General features: G+C 41.9%; 1 protein-coding gene across 2 annotated transcripts; it reads right to left on the bottom strand.

Annotated features, from left to right (window-relative positions):
* Nucleotides 1-1,774: 1,774 nt before the first annotated feature.
* On the bottom strand, nt 1,775-16,340 carry LOC308360914 (nesprin-3-like; the record flags this gene model as incomplete). Of its 2 annotated transcripts, XM_080833095.1 has the most annotated exons (18): nt 1,775-2,780; nt 2,936-2,977; nt 4,997-5,155; nt 5,366-5,533; nt 5,781-6,222; nt 6,499-6,665; nt 6,995-7,156; nt 7,289-7,423; nt 7,730-7,873; nt 8,317-8,499; nt 9,782-9,956; nt 10,145-10,281; nt 11,441-11,785; nt 12,675-12,830; nt 13,391-13,700; nt 14,256-14,428; nt 14,705-14,867; nt 16,228-16,340. In XM_080833095.1, the coding sequence occupies 17 exons, from the start codon at nt 14,846-14,848 to the stop codon at nt 2,589-2,591; spliced, it is 3,234 nt and encodes a 1,077-aa protein (XP_080689221.1). In that variant the 3' UTR covers nt 1,775-2,588. The 2 variants fall into 2 exon arrangements, with proteins under 2 accessions (XP_080689221.1, XP_080689220.1); XM_080833094.1 differs by lacking the exon at nt 16,228-16,340 and having other exon boundaries at nt 14,705-14,887.
* Nucleotides 16,341-17,454: the final 1,114 nt, after the last annotated feature.

Raw genomic sequence — 17,454 nt, 5'->3', positions numbered from 1 at the left:
CACAGATCTCCATCGGCGGCTCACACTGGCACACGTGAGTAGAGAATTTAGAGGGATGTATCTATTGTGTACTATTCTGTGATTTGTGAGATACTGACATGTCAATTTATTTTATAATAGAAACACACTGCCTGTCCCTTGCCTGCAATTTGTCTACACCTTTCTCAGTTTTACAAATGTAAAACATCACCTCCATTAAAAGAGTTCTTGCATGCAGCAGCCTGTACATTAGATGTTGCTGAATTGACAGAAATAGACATGAATACGTTTAATAAGGTTAGAAATAGGCATGAATAAGTTTAATAAGGTTAGTGAAATGGCATGAGGATGCGCTGTTGATATCATCAGTAACACAGCCTGCTTGAGTCTCATTTCTTGACATATGCTGAAAGAAGAAGACCTATTACAAAAGAGCTTTAGAAGACCTGACATGCACCCAAGGAGAAATCATTTATTCTGCTCTCATCTCTTAAGCTTACATGGTCTCATCGCTGTGTATTTTAGGACAAAGTGGGGTCCTCTATCGAAAAGGCGGTCTTACCCTTTTCAAGTGAATGTTAATCCACCGGGAGAAAGTCTGCTTCTGAGTGGCTTGCCTCGCTTCTGGAAGAAAAGATGAAATCATACTGCACTTAATATTTGAGTCATCACACAGGAAACAGCGCTGAACTTAAAGTGGGCTTGATGGATTTCATTTCATTTCTGAGGGACATGTTGAGTTTGACTGCAGAAGCAGGTGAGGACAAGTTAGGTTATCTGTCTCTTATTGAGCAATACATAATGAAAACAGTAGGCCATGAAAAGGTAGCATGACTCAATGCTCAAAGTTATTTGCTTTAACTATTTCAACACTTCCTGACACTAATGCCAGTGAAACGCTATTATTTCTATATATTCCATGGTGCCTTTTGTGTACAACACAGACATCCATGCCTTAAAGTGCACAGCCAAATGTCAACATGCCAAAGGCAGTGTCTGAAAATAACTTGTTTGGACAGGTATGAAGAAGTTCCATAAAAGTTCATTTTAAAACACTGATTCACTGATTTTGCACTGAGTCTATTTTGCAATTCTAAAGTGCTTTAAAAAAAAACTCTTATCTCTGTTCTCCACATTCTTGTCTTGTTGTACACTTACCTTGATGGTCTTGCACATAGTGGCCACGTTGCCAGGAACAGCTTGTGTTTTCCAACATGAAAGCCCTTTCTTGGTTTTCCATTTCAGTCTATTTGGATATCCGTAAATAAACAACCTTCACTGACTAGTACAGCAACAGAATTGAAATGTCTCCAGAATGTATATCCGCTATAGGAGCACAGCTGGAGCGTCGTGGCAGCAATTTACAGGATTTTCTTCCTTCTCAAGATGAACTGAGTCAGCACTGTCAAGGTGTGACGCCTCTACAAGTCTTACACACTCCTACTTGCATACCATTGGTGTGTCTATATTGCCTAATTGCCTAGTCTACAGCCAGGGGGAGAGTTTTTATTGGCTCTGAGTAGGGTTCTCCTATGGTGAAAGGTCATTAAAAGTAAAGTTAACGTCGGGATTTGAACAATGACATTCAGACAAATCAGAGCAATCTGACATGCATTTTATTTATAATACATCCCACACTTGTAGGGACAGAGGCAGAATTGTCAATGTCATGCAATGGATGACTAGAAAAGATCAGCAAGGCACTTTGACACATTTTAACACATTTTTGAATTGAAGCAAAAGCAAAACTTCATTTTTATTTTTGGCTCAAAGCTTACAGTATATAAATGGCGCAAAGAGACAAATAACAAACGTTATTCTTTTATCAGTGACCAATCTGGAGAAAAAAAGCACAGTCATTTAGTTTGGTTGCATGCATTGTAGTCTGACTATATGACTATACTATTCATTACAATGTAACATTAAGAATAAAAAAAACATAATTCTGTATTTATACAAAAGATCAATGTGTGCAGACAGTGTCAGTACCTATGGAACCAGACCAGAGGATGACTTAAAGAAGCTTTGGATTGTCTTACTTTTGGTGTGGTTAACAGAACTGCTCCAACTTATTTGACAGGTTTATGTCAATAATAAGTATAACAAAAGTTATGATTATGATATGTGACTAGCGGACTACTATAAGAAACACTGTTCCTTATTAGTAGGTACTGGGTAACAATGTTCTGTTACATTTTGATACTCAAAGCAGCAGTAAGGACTTTTCGTCTTAATCTAGTGAGCTAAGTATCTAAAAGACGCAAGTCTTTGTATTTGGTGACAACATGGAGTAAAAGCTACTCTTAAGGGGTCTCGGACCTAGGTCACAATACTAACCACTACATAGTGATTAACCTGGCTGGCTAGTGGGCTTGGTGAATTTGAAGATGATTCAAATATAGTTACCTCACAGAGCGGAAAAACCCTGCATATTACTGCTTTAATGTCCTCCACTACACAAGTGCAGTCACATAAGTCTTTCACAAAGACTGTGTTAAGTGCTTCATCGAGTTAAGGGAAATCAATAGGACTGCAGCACTGATGAGGCAAGAGAGCGCTGTCAAAGTCTGTAAACGAACAGTCATCCTTCTGTGAGCGATGAGCGTCCCTCAGGTGGGCGGCAGGCCGTCATGGCGCAGCATGACTTTGAAGGAGCGGGCGAAGTTGTTGACGAGTGAGCAGCTGGCGCTCTGCTCCGTGAGGGGCAGGAAGAAGGCCAGCAGGAGCAGGGACAGGAGCAGCAGCTGGAGGGGCAGGGCCACACAGCACACGCGCTGCAGGAAGCCGCCGCTCTTCTGGGGCTGCACACACACAAACACACACACACACACACACACACACACACACACACACATGCACAACGCACAAGTTAATGTCTCCGGCAACACTGCAGGCAGAGGACATGGGAAGAAGTTCGAGATGCATAATTATTATTTTTTTTAAACAACATGCTTACTTTTCTGGCTTCTAGTGCGTTCTGCTTAGGTGCTGGTTTGCCCTGTGTAAAACATGTTAAAACATGTTAACATTAAGAGAAGATATCATGGCATTGTGAAGGGCAAGGATGACCTTTACTGGCCTGGCTGTGTGGCATGGAGCATTGCCCTGCTGAAAAAAACACTTCTCAGAGTTGGGGAACATTGTCAGAGCAAAAGTAAGCAAGTTTTTGTAAAAGACCATAAGGATTGAACCAAAGCAGACTGGAAGGTCTCCTAGTTCGTCTTCTCTGATGAGTCCAATTTTCAGCTTTGCCCAACACATGGTCGTCTGATGGTTAGACGGAGACCTGGAGAGGCCTACAAGCCACAGAGTCTTGCACCTACTGTGAAATTGGACTCATCAGAGAAGACGAACTAGGAGACCCTCCAGTCGGCTTTGGTTCAATCCTTATGGTCTTTTACAAACCTCAGCCAGGCAAAGTACAACGTTGTCCCGGAAGAAAAACTTGCTTCCTTTTGCTCTGACAATGTTCCCCAACTCTGAGAAGTGTTTTTTTCAGCAGGGCAATGCTCCATGCCACACAGCCAGGCCAGTAAAGGTGTGGATGGAGTATCACCAGATCAGGACCCTGTCATGGCCAGCCCAATTTCGAGACCTGAATCCCATAAAAAAAACTCTGAAATGTGATCAAGAGGAAGATGGATGGTCACAAGCCATGAAAAGAAGCCGAGCTGCTTGAATTCTTGCGCCAGGAGTAGCATAAAGTCACCCAACGGCAATGTGAAAGACTGGTGGAGAGCATGCCAAGACACATGAAAGTTGTGATTTTAAATCAAGGTTATTCCACCAAATATTGATTTCTGAACTCTTCCTAAGTGTAAGCATTAGTATTGTGTAGTTTAAAAATGAATATGAGCTTGTTTTCTTTGCATTATTCGAGATCTGAAGACACTGCATCTTTTTTGCTATTTTGACCAATTGTCATTTTTCTGCAAATAAATGATCTAAATGACAATATTTTTATTTGAAATTTGGTAGGAATGTTGCCAGTAGGTTATAGAATAAAACTAAAATGTACATTTTACTTTAACACATACCAATAAATAGTAAAACCAGAGAAACTGATCATTTTGAAGTGGTCTCTTAATTTTTTCCGCGGCTGTATGATGGCATATTTAATTTCCATAACGAGGTATCATATTCCTTAAAGATGGATAAGATAGAGATACAGAGGTACACCAGTGTTTCCCAACCCCCCCCCCCCCCAAACAAAGGTTTCTATATATTTTGTTCATGTTTGTAAGCCCTCCCCCCCCCCCCCCAAAAAAAAAAACACACAACACACACTCACTCTGTGTTTGAGAGGATGCACACAACTCTGCAATGTCTGGCTGAATTTGAGAAAGTCTTAAATCGTTTTCCACACACTCTGTGCCTGTATTTTGTTTTCATGCTCGTCAGAGCTGAGATCCCACTCAATCATAAATGCACCGGGGCATAGAAGTCTTTTCACTGAGGTGTGTTGTTATGTCGCATTTGACAATGTCTGTCACACCTAGTTAATTTGCACACAAAAAATCTGAGGTAGACTTGGAAGAGCAACCTGGGTTGCTGTCACCGGCAGGTGCATCCTCGATTGTAGACCTTCTACTAGTACAAGCGGTTGGTGTCTCTCTCGACCGCGGATTAACTCTTTTAAACCATTTATCCATTTTCGTTCAGCAACTGGAATGAGCTCCTGCTTCTCTACACAGGGCATCAGCGAATGGAATACTGACGAGGGAGCTAACCGCTGTGCCTATGTTTTTACTAACCTACTTGTAGCTATTTTAGGCAGTGTAATGTGTACATGAGTGTATTTTTGGCATTGCAACTGGGCTATTTGGACTATTTAAGATGGCATGTCTATTTATAGGTCCAGGTTGAAAATGTTTCACTTGGAAAATGCAAATCACATTTTTTTCGCCCACATACCCTCTACGTTCCCTTAGCGTAGCCCCAGGGGTACGCCTACCCCAGTTTGGGAAACACTGCTGTGCACCACAATCAGTGAGAGTAAACATCTATTCCTGATCACCTTGAGCTCTGGCTGTGTCTGCAGGTCTCCACAATCTTGTAATTTGGTCTTGTAAAGCATCCAGTGATACCTCAGCTCCTCTAGGGCCTGACCTTCAATCCCAGCAGAAGTCATTTTCTGGAAAAAGTCATGACCTCTCGTCAGGTCAGCGCGAAGTTCCTGAAAACAGAACAGAATATACAGTATACTGTAAGAATCTCAAGAAAGGGTTTAATGGTTGGTAGACCTGTGCAATAACACATATTGGCAGATCTGAAGACATTAGTATTTCTTGTTTGTACACATTATAAACAGCATCCTCAGAGAACCAGAGAAGCTGAGTCCCAAGCTAGTCTCAAACGGCAAGATTGTGCACAAAAGTAATCTTACCAGAAGCTTCTGTTGCTGGGCCTGGCGTTCTTTTGGACTTATGGGCCCCTTGTAACTTGAGATCTTCAAGAGTTCAGCATTCCCCCTTTTCAGCCAAGCCTCAAAGGCCTCTCTGTGTTGCCAGGGGTTTCCACCACTGTGAGCATGCCCAGAGCCCTTCACAGAGCCCTGCAGACCAGAACACAGCACTACGGTATATGAGCTGGCATTTCTGTGCGCAACAACGATGTAATTCTAAAAGCATTTGTTAATCTATTTCAGGCCCTTTATAAACAATTGTCATTACAGAAATGTACTAAATTCAGATAGCCTTCAGAACGGCATTGTTATGGTAGGCAAGCCGAAACTTCTGTTTCTGACAACATAAACTACTTATTGGACCTTTCAACAAAGAATGAGAGAGCTGTGCCCATACCGCTGTAACTGTCTCCAGTTGTGCGTCATTCAAGGACATTGGGGTAGTTGATGTCAATCCCTCAGTCTCTCCTCTGGCGTTCATCCTATGCCTCAGAGCACTTCTACTACTGTCCACTAGAGGGAGCACACCTGAAGCATCTACACCCTCAAGCCGCTGCTGGTTTAGTCCACCACTTCCGCTGGCCGTATGTTGCCGACGGAAACCTTGACCATCCAACTCTTGGATCCCACCTGGGTATTCATCCATGGCTGGTGTGGCTGACATACGCACAGTGATCCCTCCCTCTTTTTCATACCCAAGACGTGGATCTGAATTACACTGCTTCAAACCCAGCAAACCTCTACGAGTATCCTCCACACGCTCAGCCATTTGTTTGGATCTGTCTCTTGACGATGCAGTCGCTGAGGGTTTGCCATCCCTCTCTGTCAGCCATGGGTGACTATAGACACAAAACACGAATAGCGTTGCTTTAAATGAGTTTTGCTACTTTGACATGGTCAGGCATATTCAGAATCAGAATCAGAATCAGAATCAGCTTTTATTGGCCAAGTTAGTTTGCACAAACAAGGAATTTGTCTTGGTGCAGTGGCTCTCAGTGTGCTTACACATATTACACAAATATACATCACAACACAAAACAGTACAACAGTGCAAAACAATACAGCAGTGCAAAACAATACAATACAGCAGATTGAGATTCAGATTGAGAACCCACCTTTGAGGCTGAGTGTGGCGAGTGTATATTACGTTCCAGGTCTCTCTCAGCCTTTGTAAAGCCTGCAGGATTTCCCCCTGGCCCTCGTTACCCGTCCTGGCCATCACTCGCTGTCCCTGGGCCTCAGTCTGGTGGAACTGTATTTCCCTCTCCAGAAGCTCTCCTGGCTTTGAGAAACGAAAGACAATGTTTAAAAATGCAAACTCACTGATTCATTGGGATTTCTGTGTTGGAGGATTTTAGAAAATCCTTAAAAAGATTTAACATAGATAGCACTCCTACTCTTACTCTTACTGCTTTAGAAAGTTTCAATGTCATAGAGCGCTGAGATAGAGCTTTGATGAGCTCTTTTAGGTGAACAATTGTTACCTGGCTTTTACATGACTTTAAAGAAAACCACATAGGCAGTCTTTCCTGCGTCAGTTTCATCAAATTAACTCGATTCCGAATTCAACCAGCTGCACTATGAAAAAGGTTAAAATAAGTAGATGAACACCTCTATGTCAGTACTGACGCCGTCTCCATTTCCTTCCCCAGACACTCCACCGGAAGCGGCCATTTTCTCCTGTGTTGCCTTCAGCCAGCCCTCCAGATCCAGTAGGCTCCGGCTGAACTCTTCGTGCTCCGTTACATTCTGAGTGCTCTCATTCAGTTTCACCTGATAGATGCAGAGGACAGAACAATGTACTCTTGGCTAAGTGTGCTTCCACTATGCAGACAGAGGACAGCCCATCCACACATCCAACATCTGTTTTGTGCATGTAGTATAAATTAATGAAAATTGTCTTACCTTAGCATGACAGAGCAGATTTTTCCACTCGGCATACAGCAAGTTGAATCTTTTCATGTACCCGTGGTTGTCTGCAGCCAGTGCTTCTAAGGATGTTAAATCAGCCTGGGTGGCCTCCAACTCTGCTACCATTGCCTACAGAGAAGTGCAAGGTTAACACACTTAAGGACATACTAGCCTCACCTTGAGCTTTGCAACTGATGGTCACAAAGACAGAACTTGAAGCTGTTCTTGTACATTTACATTCCTTTGAATCAACTGACAGAGTCATTTATGGTTATGGTATAGTAACGGTTATGTTAATTGGCAAATATTTATGTCCAAAGGGAATTTGAGCAGTATACTTCATTTAGGTTGTTACTGAATATTGAGTTTAATGGACACATTGACAAGACAGCACGTTCACTGAAGGAAACCTCTTGAGCCACATCTAATATTTACCTTTAACTGGTCACTCTGAGTCCTTTTGGCTAGTAAGTCAGGCTGCAACGTGGCAATAGATGTTAGTCTCTCTCGGAGACTGTCTAGATGTTTCAAGATCGATTCATACCCCTTTTCAAACTGATTCACATTAGACATCATCCCCTAGGGTAAAACAGCAGTTAATTATACACAAAGCATGACTATTATCATATCATGAATATCATACTATAAATGCAAGCATGCCCTCTGACCAAGCAAATGCACTTCATTGTTTTAACCACAGGAGGGCCGACTCTATTCATAGTTAGAGAGCCAGGTATATCTAGTTAAAATGAGGATGGCAACATAGAGCTACCATGTGCAGTGAATTTGAAACATTCAAAAACATAGACACGCTTCATGGAGATGGTGCTCGAAGCAGTGACATAACAGTGAAATATCCTGTGCAGTGGTGTGGCTTTTCTCAAAGCTTTGGGAGGGGTTTAGGTGGAAAATGCTGTTGCTGCTGGTTCACACCATAATTCAATACCATGTTAAAAACAGGTTTTTCTCTAGAAGAGTACAAATTAACGCCAGGCAAAACAACACTGCTATCTGTTTTGTACCTGCAGGTTGGTTTTCCTCGGTTGTAGTCTTTCGTACAGATCTTCTCTCGTCCTAAACGCAACGTTGAGGTCTTTCAGGAGATTTTGGGCTTTCTCCGGTCCATACACAATATTTAATGAGTCTTCATCCAGTGGCAGATGCCTCTGCCTTTCTTGCAAATGGTGCCTATGCTGCAACAACTTCTGTCTCAGGAAGAGCAAAAGAGATCAGATATCACTGTGAATATAGCAACATAGCATTCCAGAGGAACATGAAACATTTGATTTAGATGACAATATATAGTCTTAACCCTGTTTAATAGTCTTACCCCTGTTTAAATTGTCTAAAACCTTTTTAATATCACAGCTAGTGTCATGATTATTAACAAACATTTCTGAATATGCACATTCCATTATGACTCAAATATTTTCCTTTCACAACCTGAGTCATTTTATACATTTTCATTTTCAATTACAATTATTTGCCATTGCGTAGACATTAAACATGATTAGAATATCTGATTACATCAGACCGCACCCTAGCATAACATGATGTCTGTGGGCAGGTCATACAGTAGTTGAAAACATGTACCTGAACCATGTACCTGAACCATACATGTACCTGAACCATGATCCTGAACCATGATCCTGAACCATGATCCTGAACCATGCACCTGAACCATGTGGAGGGTGTATGCTCTGAGAACAAGAACAACACTGAGGTTCAGGTCGGTTCCTTGTTCCCACAGACAGTTTTATAAGAGCATATTCAAATTTTCATGTTGTGGTTTTTGGGGAGAGGAATGTGTTTATTACCGAAATGCGAGACTCACCTCAGGCTTTGAGTGTAAACAACTGAGTGTTTATGCTTATGGTCGTGGTGTGTGTGTGTGTGTGTGTGTGTGTGTGTGTGTGTGTGTGTGTGTGTGTGTGTGAGTTGACTTGGCATCATATGCCTGTGTGCGTCTATGTATAAAACCCATGGAATGAGTTCAGACAGATGGAATGTCTTTTTCCCACCCTTGGCTCTCAGCCAATCAGACGGCGTGTGTCTGATTTATAGTAGGGTGTGTCTTTGCTGAGTGACGGGGGAAAGGGAAGGGGTCATGACCTTAGCCTGGGGGCAGTGCCCTAAGACAGTATTACTCGCAAAATGACACCATTATCATACTCATATTGTCATATATTCGTTCCTACCAACAGCCTTGGTACTGTACATTAAAAAAAAAAGTTTAAAAACCCATCAGTGTAATTAGTTAATTTGTTGTTTTGAAATATATTCATAGTTTTGCTATTTGGTATTATTATTATTATTATTATTATTATTATTATTATTATTATTATTATTATTATTAACTAAGCGCCTGTACTGCACAGCTTTTCAAGCTAATTCACCATTTTGTCTACACAGATGATCCATTATTCCTTCTTTAGCTATCCATGTCTTCTCCTGAAAGGTGCTTCTGCTTAACAGGCGAAGGTGTACCTCCAGGTTCCCCAGCACGAGGGTGATATTCCTGGAGTCGGGGGGCTCCAAAGGCACTTCCAAGATCTTTGTGGCCATCTGACTCCAACAGCTGTGGTCCTGTAGAAGTTCCCGTAGACACTTGGTGAAACCAGCTTCCCTCTCTGCACACAGTCTGAACGCCCGGCTTTTAACCCTTTCAGACATTAGAAAGACAAAACCATTAAATTCCTTTGCATATTACCCACATATGTACACCCTAGTCTAACCTAACCTAGCCTAGAAAACTCATGTATGCTTGATTTAATCACAAAATGACTCTCTAATCGGATCTGAATTAATTTGTAAAGGATTTAGGCATGCATATAGGATGTACTGACTAACCCCTGGAACTCTTTCATGCAGGCCAGGACTCGGTCAGACAGGGAAGTGGCATCGTGGGGATATCGGAAGAGTTTCTTCAGCTCCGCCTTCAGCTGTTCCACACAGGGCTCCTCGGTTGCCATGGCACTGAGGATATCCTGAGAGGGATTGGCCATTAAAATTCCACATTATTCTGGAAAAAACAGAGCAGGCCACACACACACACACAAGCCTCTAAACCACTACCTCCCCATCACAGAGCAGGCTACACACACAAGCCTCTAAACCACTACCTCCCCAGCACAAAGCAGGAATATAAACTAGGGCTGTGTGGATCAGTGGACTGTATTTGCTAACCAACTTGAAAAATGCAGGAACACCACGAAAGCATATGACGTGATCAGACTGAATAAATGCTTCGGAACAAAACACCAGTTTTATGTACAGGGTACAAGCTCTTCTAGGTGTTACGTGGTAAGGTATGTTACTCGTGTTACGTGTGAACTCCTCAAGTGTTTGCAGTGGGTGTAGTTAATTTGCTTTACTTAATAACCCGTTTTGCCCCTCAACTGCCTACAGCGAAAATTCCTTCAACACACGAAACATACCATACCACACTTAGAGATGATTTGAGAGACTGAAAGACTTTTTTTTTTTTTTTCAACCTTCTAAATGGCCTAAGGGAAGGGGCATATCCACATAAAGATCTGATCTTATATCAGAATTAGTCCTTCTGAATGTTAACAGTATTGTGCTTGAACAAGTGTTTGGTATCTTGCTGCCTCGTAATAACTTGCGCTTTCACACCGGGACTGATTTTTTTTCTTTCTATCTGATAGTCAACACACAGACATTTCAGTGCAGAGCCTTCAGTGTGGCGATAATACAAAAGAAAGAAAAAGCCAGTTAGTTGGTGTGTATTCCATTTCATTTCTTTTGTCTAGTCCAGTTGATGAGACCTGGCATTCACACATTGAGTGCGATTTCCCCAGGTTATATTCTCAGCTCACACATCAGAGTAGTCTATGCGGTAGCTCCATCTCTGTGTACCTCAGCACCCTGGGAGAGAGGGCTTTCAGCCACATCGCACCCAAGTTGTGGAATTCACTGCCAGACTACATCAGACACTGTGACTCAATTACTGACTTTAAAAGCAGACTTAAAACTCATTTCTTCAAGATAGCTTATGGACTGACTGACTAACTTTTATTTTTCTTCTTCTTATTTATTTCTAACAACCTGTTTGTGAAGTGACCTTGGGTGTCATGAAAGGCGCTTTAAATAAAATGTATTATTATTATTATTATTATTACTCACAGCAGGCTTCCTCCATGCAGCCAGCGAACCCTCCTCTCCTCCATCCTCTCCTCCATCCTCCAGCTCTCGGCCAAACTTCTGAACTAGAGCGCGGAGTCTGGTGACTTCTCCCTCGAGCTGCCCGGAGAGTGAGACCCGGGCGTCCCGGGACTGCTGCAGCTCTCTCAAGGCTTCCTGCTCCGCCATGAGCCGCTCCTTCAGCCTCTCCCACGCCTCGCGCAGCGCCTCCGTCTCCTGGGTGATCCGCTCGGCCCCGCCTGGAGAGGAGCCGTTCTTTACCCCGATGGACACAAACTCCATGTGACACAAGGCCTCTTCTCTGCTACTCACTGTGTCATAGAGGACCTGGGCACACATATATGGTATACTGTATTATATTACTAATAATAATAATAATAATAATAATAATAATAATAATTCATTTTATTTTGAACGCACTTTTCATTCCAAAGAATCTCAGAGTGCCTACATATTAGAAGTTAACTATAATAATACAATAAAATTAAAAACAAATTTAAATATTAACATAAGCATAACAGAAAAGATTTAACACAAGGCCAGAAATGCCTTCCTGAATAAAAAAGTTTTTAAAAAAGTCCAGCTTTAAAGGAGTCCAGCGTCTGCGTTGCCCTTAGGTGGTCAGGATATATTAATGTAAGACAGACTAGAACCCCAGAAAATAAATTGCCATGTCAATATTATCGGCCAGTATATGTTCATTGCCCATCTATCAGTATCTGCGGTTGTGGCCAGACCCTACTCACAAAGTGAATTTTAGTGAGTTATACAAGGCGCGACAAATGGTGGTTGAGAAATGTTTTCTTGTAGCTTTTACAGAATTATAAGGTATACAGTGGATAGATGAATACCTTGAACGTAGTTGAACACATAAAAAAAAAAATAGATTACTGTAATAAATAGTTTATTGTCTATAAACAAGACCAGAACTCTTGTTCAGAACTCTTGAATCACTACGTCAAATGTTGGAGAAAATCTCTGTTTTGTGTTTCTGTAAAAAATGAATAGGCTACCGAATGATACATCATCACCGGATTTTTTTAATCCGATCTTAAGAATCCTACATCGAATTCTGAAGGAAGAGAAGGGTAATGAAGAAGGTGTATTGAAACTAGTCTTTTTTGTTGTAAAGGCAAAATACCAAACACTAGCACGCAAATGTATCTACGGATATTTCCATCCCTTTCTCACACTACTTCCTGCTTGACAGGTTTACCTGGAGTGTTTTGAACTTGATCTCTGGTGGGCCCTTGGCATTTAAACTCTGGTTTACTTTCTGGGTTTGGGATACCAGCCACGATCTGAAGTCTTCAACCAGGTTGTCATAGGCCCTCTGCTCTTCGACCATCCTCTCCAGCGAAGACACTCTTTTCTGAAGATAGGGATCAGAAGGAAGGCTTTGTTACAGTTGGACTTGGCACAACATTCAGAAATGCAACTGGTTTGATGGGGGATATGGATAGGAACTCGGAAGCAGGTAACAGGATAAGGCATGCCCAAACAGAGCGACAGCCAGGTAGGTTAATGCAAATATATTTGTTCTGTCTACTAGGACAGACCTCTGATCATCATGCCAAGAAACTCAACAGAGGGCTTCACACCAAGCCTATCCATCACATCTCTTGAGGACAATGCAGCTCCTATTGTTTACACTGACTAGCAAAGGAATTCTTTAGTGACATTGGAATGTTTTTCTCTGACATCAACCCTCATTCAGGGTAAAGTAAAAGGACGGCTTGTTCGTCACTCCCATGAAAAAAAGCTCCTACGTCTTGCTTCTTTAAAACAACTGTCACGTTTAAAAGTCCTGTAAAAGAAAAGCCGTCCAGCTAACAAAAATGTGAACTTGTGGGCCTCAAGCGGCTCTCTCACCTTGATGTAAAATACCTTGCTATACTTTTCTGAACACAACGTTAACACACACACTCCTACCTTGGCCTGCTGCAGCATATTGTCGTAAGCGCTCTCCAAGTCCTTCCGTGCCTCGGGGCCTACGCTCTCATCCTCCGTCCTGACGTGGAGGCCCTCGGCCTCCTCCATCAGCCTCTCCAGATGGGAGGCATGGTGCTGGGCATCCTCCAACAGCACCCGGTGGTGCTCCAGCTGCCAGAGCTTCTCCTGCAGGCCCAGCTGCAGCTCCAGCTCGGGGGCCAAGGCCATCCGCACCCTGAGCAGCCAAGCCCAGAGCCCCTCATAGGCCTTCAGGTATTCCCCCCAGTGGAGCCACACCCACTCCACGCGACTGGACGAGAGGAACACACACACACAGAATGTACTATGGTCATTTAATTCAATTCAATTTCATTTGTATTGATTTATATAATGCCATTAACAATAGGTTTAGGCTCTGGGCTCTGTTAAGCGCCTAGAGGCAATTGTATTGTTATGGCGCTATACAAATAAAATGGAATTGAATTGAAATGAATATTGTCTCAAAGCACTTTACAGAGCCCAAGGCCTAAAGCAAGCATAAGGAGACGGTGGCAAGGAAAAACTCCCCTTTAACAGGAAGTGAAGATATCAAACTTACACAGAGAAAAGGAATGCTCATGACAGGTGTACTGGGAGTCTGTCCAAGTTTAAGGCCTCTATAATAGCGTCATTATTGTTTTTTTTTTCATTTAAATTTTTTTGCTAAATAAATGCATGCTTCACAAGGCAGCACATTTCTGTTTATCCAGACTGAAGGTGTCATCTCTAAGATGTCAAAAGGGGTATTGTGTATACTGTTTTCTGTCATTATTATTAAGCTGGTGGTAACTACATTCAGATGCTGTCAAGTCTGTTCCTACAGCACCTGTGGCAGTGTATGATGTACGTAGATGTCTCCTCCCATAGTGTTTTAAGCTCCCTTAGCTGGGTGTGAATATGGACCCTGTCCTCCTCGCTGCAGGTCTGCAGCAAGGACTCTGCAGCCACCACGACCAAGTCCACCTTCATCCTGCCCTCTTCCGCAGACACACATATTTCCTGTTTCATAGGGTTGGGTTGACAGATATCATTCAACATACAACTAAATCATAACAATTATTATTTCATGTACATGATATACAGTATATATATCACCGATTATGATATATAGATACATTTATTGTTCTAAATCACCTTTATGCATCTCTTTCATTGATTCAAGATTTTGTTAAACCAGTACATAACATAACATCAATCATACGTCACATAATTTACGTCCCAGGGTATATGTCACAGAATTATATGTCTCAAGTCACAACCGCAACATAGAACTACCTCTGTTGCTCGCACCCGGGCCTCCAAGTCTTCTCTAGGTCCTTGTGTGTTGTCATTTTGTCTGAGTCTCTCCCGGACCCTCTGTATCCAGGATACAGCGCTGTCCCGCCTCTGATCAAACTCCACCTGCTCCAGGTGAGTCATGCTGCTGGGTCTGGCTGGTCTAGAGGCAGGGAGGATCATAAACCGTTACTTAAACTGTAGAACACAGGTGTGAAACACACATAGTTTACAGCATCCACCCTCAAGAACAATCACCTTTGTCAGGCATAGAGAGAGCATCTTCTCCACAAAAACCCAAGACAGGTGAATTCAGTGTGTTTGGGTGTGTGTGTGAAATTCTCACAGTTTTACACTGGTTAGCCTTTATCTAAGTTACTTTTTTGAATATAATTATAGTTTTGAGAATTATAATAATAGATTAATTGATTTGTATTTAAATGTGTCTTTTAAATTGATTATTTAGTTGTCTTCTTATTTTTCTAATGTTTTGTAAGCCGCTTTGGATAAATGCGGCTGCTTAATACTTTAACCATAACTATAGGCCTAACCATCAAGAGAAATGGATCCGCATGATTTTAAAGCAAGGCAGTGTTCTTGCTTCTACTATCCCATAGAAATATGAGACATGCAAAGAGGAGTTTGAAAACATTCCAATTGTTGAGCCAAACTGTCAGGCCTATGCAAAACTTTAACAGATGCACACACACATGTCTAGGTTGAGGTACCTCAACATTATGCTGACATCAAATTGAAATAGACATATTACTTTAATTATAATTGTGAGATTTCATAAATGACATTCTAGAAATAACCTACGTGTACAATCTGAAAATGTTCCACGATGCTGATGATAAACTAAACTCAACTCCTTTCAAGAATATCACCATAACCAGCATATTGAACAAATCTGGTAATGATAGCAGTGTTACTTAAGTTTTCCAAAAACTACCCTGGGTAACTTCGGCCTAAACCACAGACGCAAACGCTTTGTGGAAAATCTGTCTGTTCTCAGTCGCCCATTTCGTCTCCAGAAAACTGAGGGGAAAAAACATTCCCAGTTTATAAATCATCGAGGGCGCACCATTCTTCAAAACCAAGTAGGCTACATTATCTTTAAACCGAAAACTAGACTAGCCTACTGCATTGTTTTCTGTGTTCTGCACTAGCCTGTAGTCTACCTCGGCATGTAGGTACCGTTAGGAGGCAACAACCAAGAGAATAAGCAGAAGAATAGTGAGCTAACTATGTTTAAGTTTATATTATGTACTTTCCAAGCCGACTATATGAGGACACGAGTACCTCCAGTGGCTACACTGTAACAAATAAATAGGCAATAGTAACAAAGACTAAGAACTAGTGAAACATATCTAACGATTCAATTTCACCCACCAACTATACTGTCTATAAACAGTCATTGATTTCACAAGATACAACCATTGCGCACTAATTAACTGACTTTTTCAAACATGCTTCGGTGTCAAAGATACATTTACTAAACATATATTTGCGTATTTCCTTACCTATAATCCGAGTTTGGGGTATTACTATTGGTTCTCCTGCAACGTGCTCAGCCAAAGCACGACACAAACATAGTTGGGCACTCCCTCCTACGAACAGATCCGGTGGTATGGTCTTGGCAGAGGACTTCGCCCAGACCACGAACACCCATTGAGGGCAGAATGCAGCATGCGCAGTCGTACTTTTTCTGTTAGTTCCTGCTCACATTCAAATATGAAAGGGGTAGTCTACAGCGCTCCTCGGTTATTCCCGGGATTAACAGGGCAGTGTGCCATGCAATTTGTATGGTCTATTAAATCGCAATGTTACGATAGTTTTTCTATCTAAAGCCATTCGTCTTTGTTTCTGTACTCCATAAAACGCGCGATAAGGACAGCATGTGGTTTTCTCTTGAAACAGTAGCCTAACATTGGATATTTTTATTGTGTAGGTCTACGCTTTAGCAATATTTGTGTAGTATTCTTTTCAATATGACATTTGTTACAGTATAATACTGTCAGCTGTTTGGTTGCCATTATACTGTTATGTTAGTCCTACAACAATCTCCAAAAACAGTTTATTACTGTTAAGTGTATTAAATTGGGGTACTGTAGAAAGTGATTTCACACTGGCTGCATTACATGTTTTTCGAGACGCGTCAGAGACGCGCATCGCACGTTGGCAGTGTGCATGCTCTAACCTGTTCATTTTTAAAATCAACAGGTTACGCAGCCGCAACGCACATGCAACACAGACAGCGTCACTGGCTTTGCCATTCTGAAATACCTGTTCACGGTGATCCGGTCAAAACCGTTTAATGTAGTGTGAAGAACAGCCTGATTTACCTGATAAAGCATTGTTCTGAACTTTTTTTCACCACTACAAGAACATCATTATTATGACCTAACACAACACACATGTTGCTCCTGTGTGCTCATGCCTTTTGCTGTCACATGACTAATGGGGGTAGGCTATTCAAAGTTAAGGTGAGTGACTACCTGTCTTATCTTGTCATTGGAGCCCCCCATAATGATTTCACGTCCCTTCTCTACCACAACAGATGGTGGGAATAGATTTCTGGAAAATTATTTAGGTGGTGATGCTTAGGCTGAAGTGGATGATTCCCAAAAGACTGCATTCTGATATACAAATATTCCTCTACCAGTATACTCTTAAAGCAGGGCTGTGGGAATGGTTAGAAGAAAACTGACAAGCTCCACAATCTCTCTTAGGTGTTAGATAAGATGCCA

This window comes from Sprattus sprattus (assembly GCF_963457725.1).
Source record: "Sprattus sprattus genome assembly, chromosome: 2".
Taxonomy (NCBI): Eukaryota; Metazoa; Chordata; class Actinopteri; order Clupeiformes; family Clupeidae; genus Sprattus; species Sprattus sprattus.
Note: the sequence above shows the minus strand (reverse complement) of the source record. Positions and strands in the feature narration are given on the sequence as shown.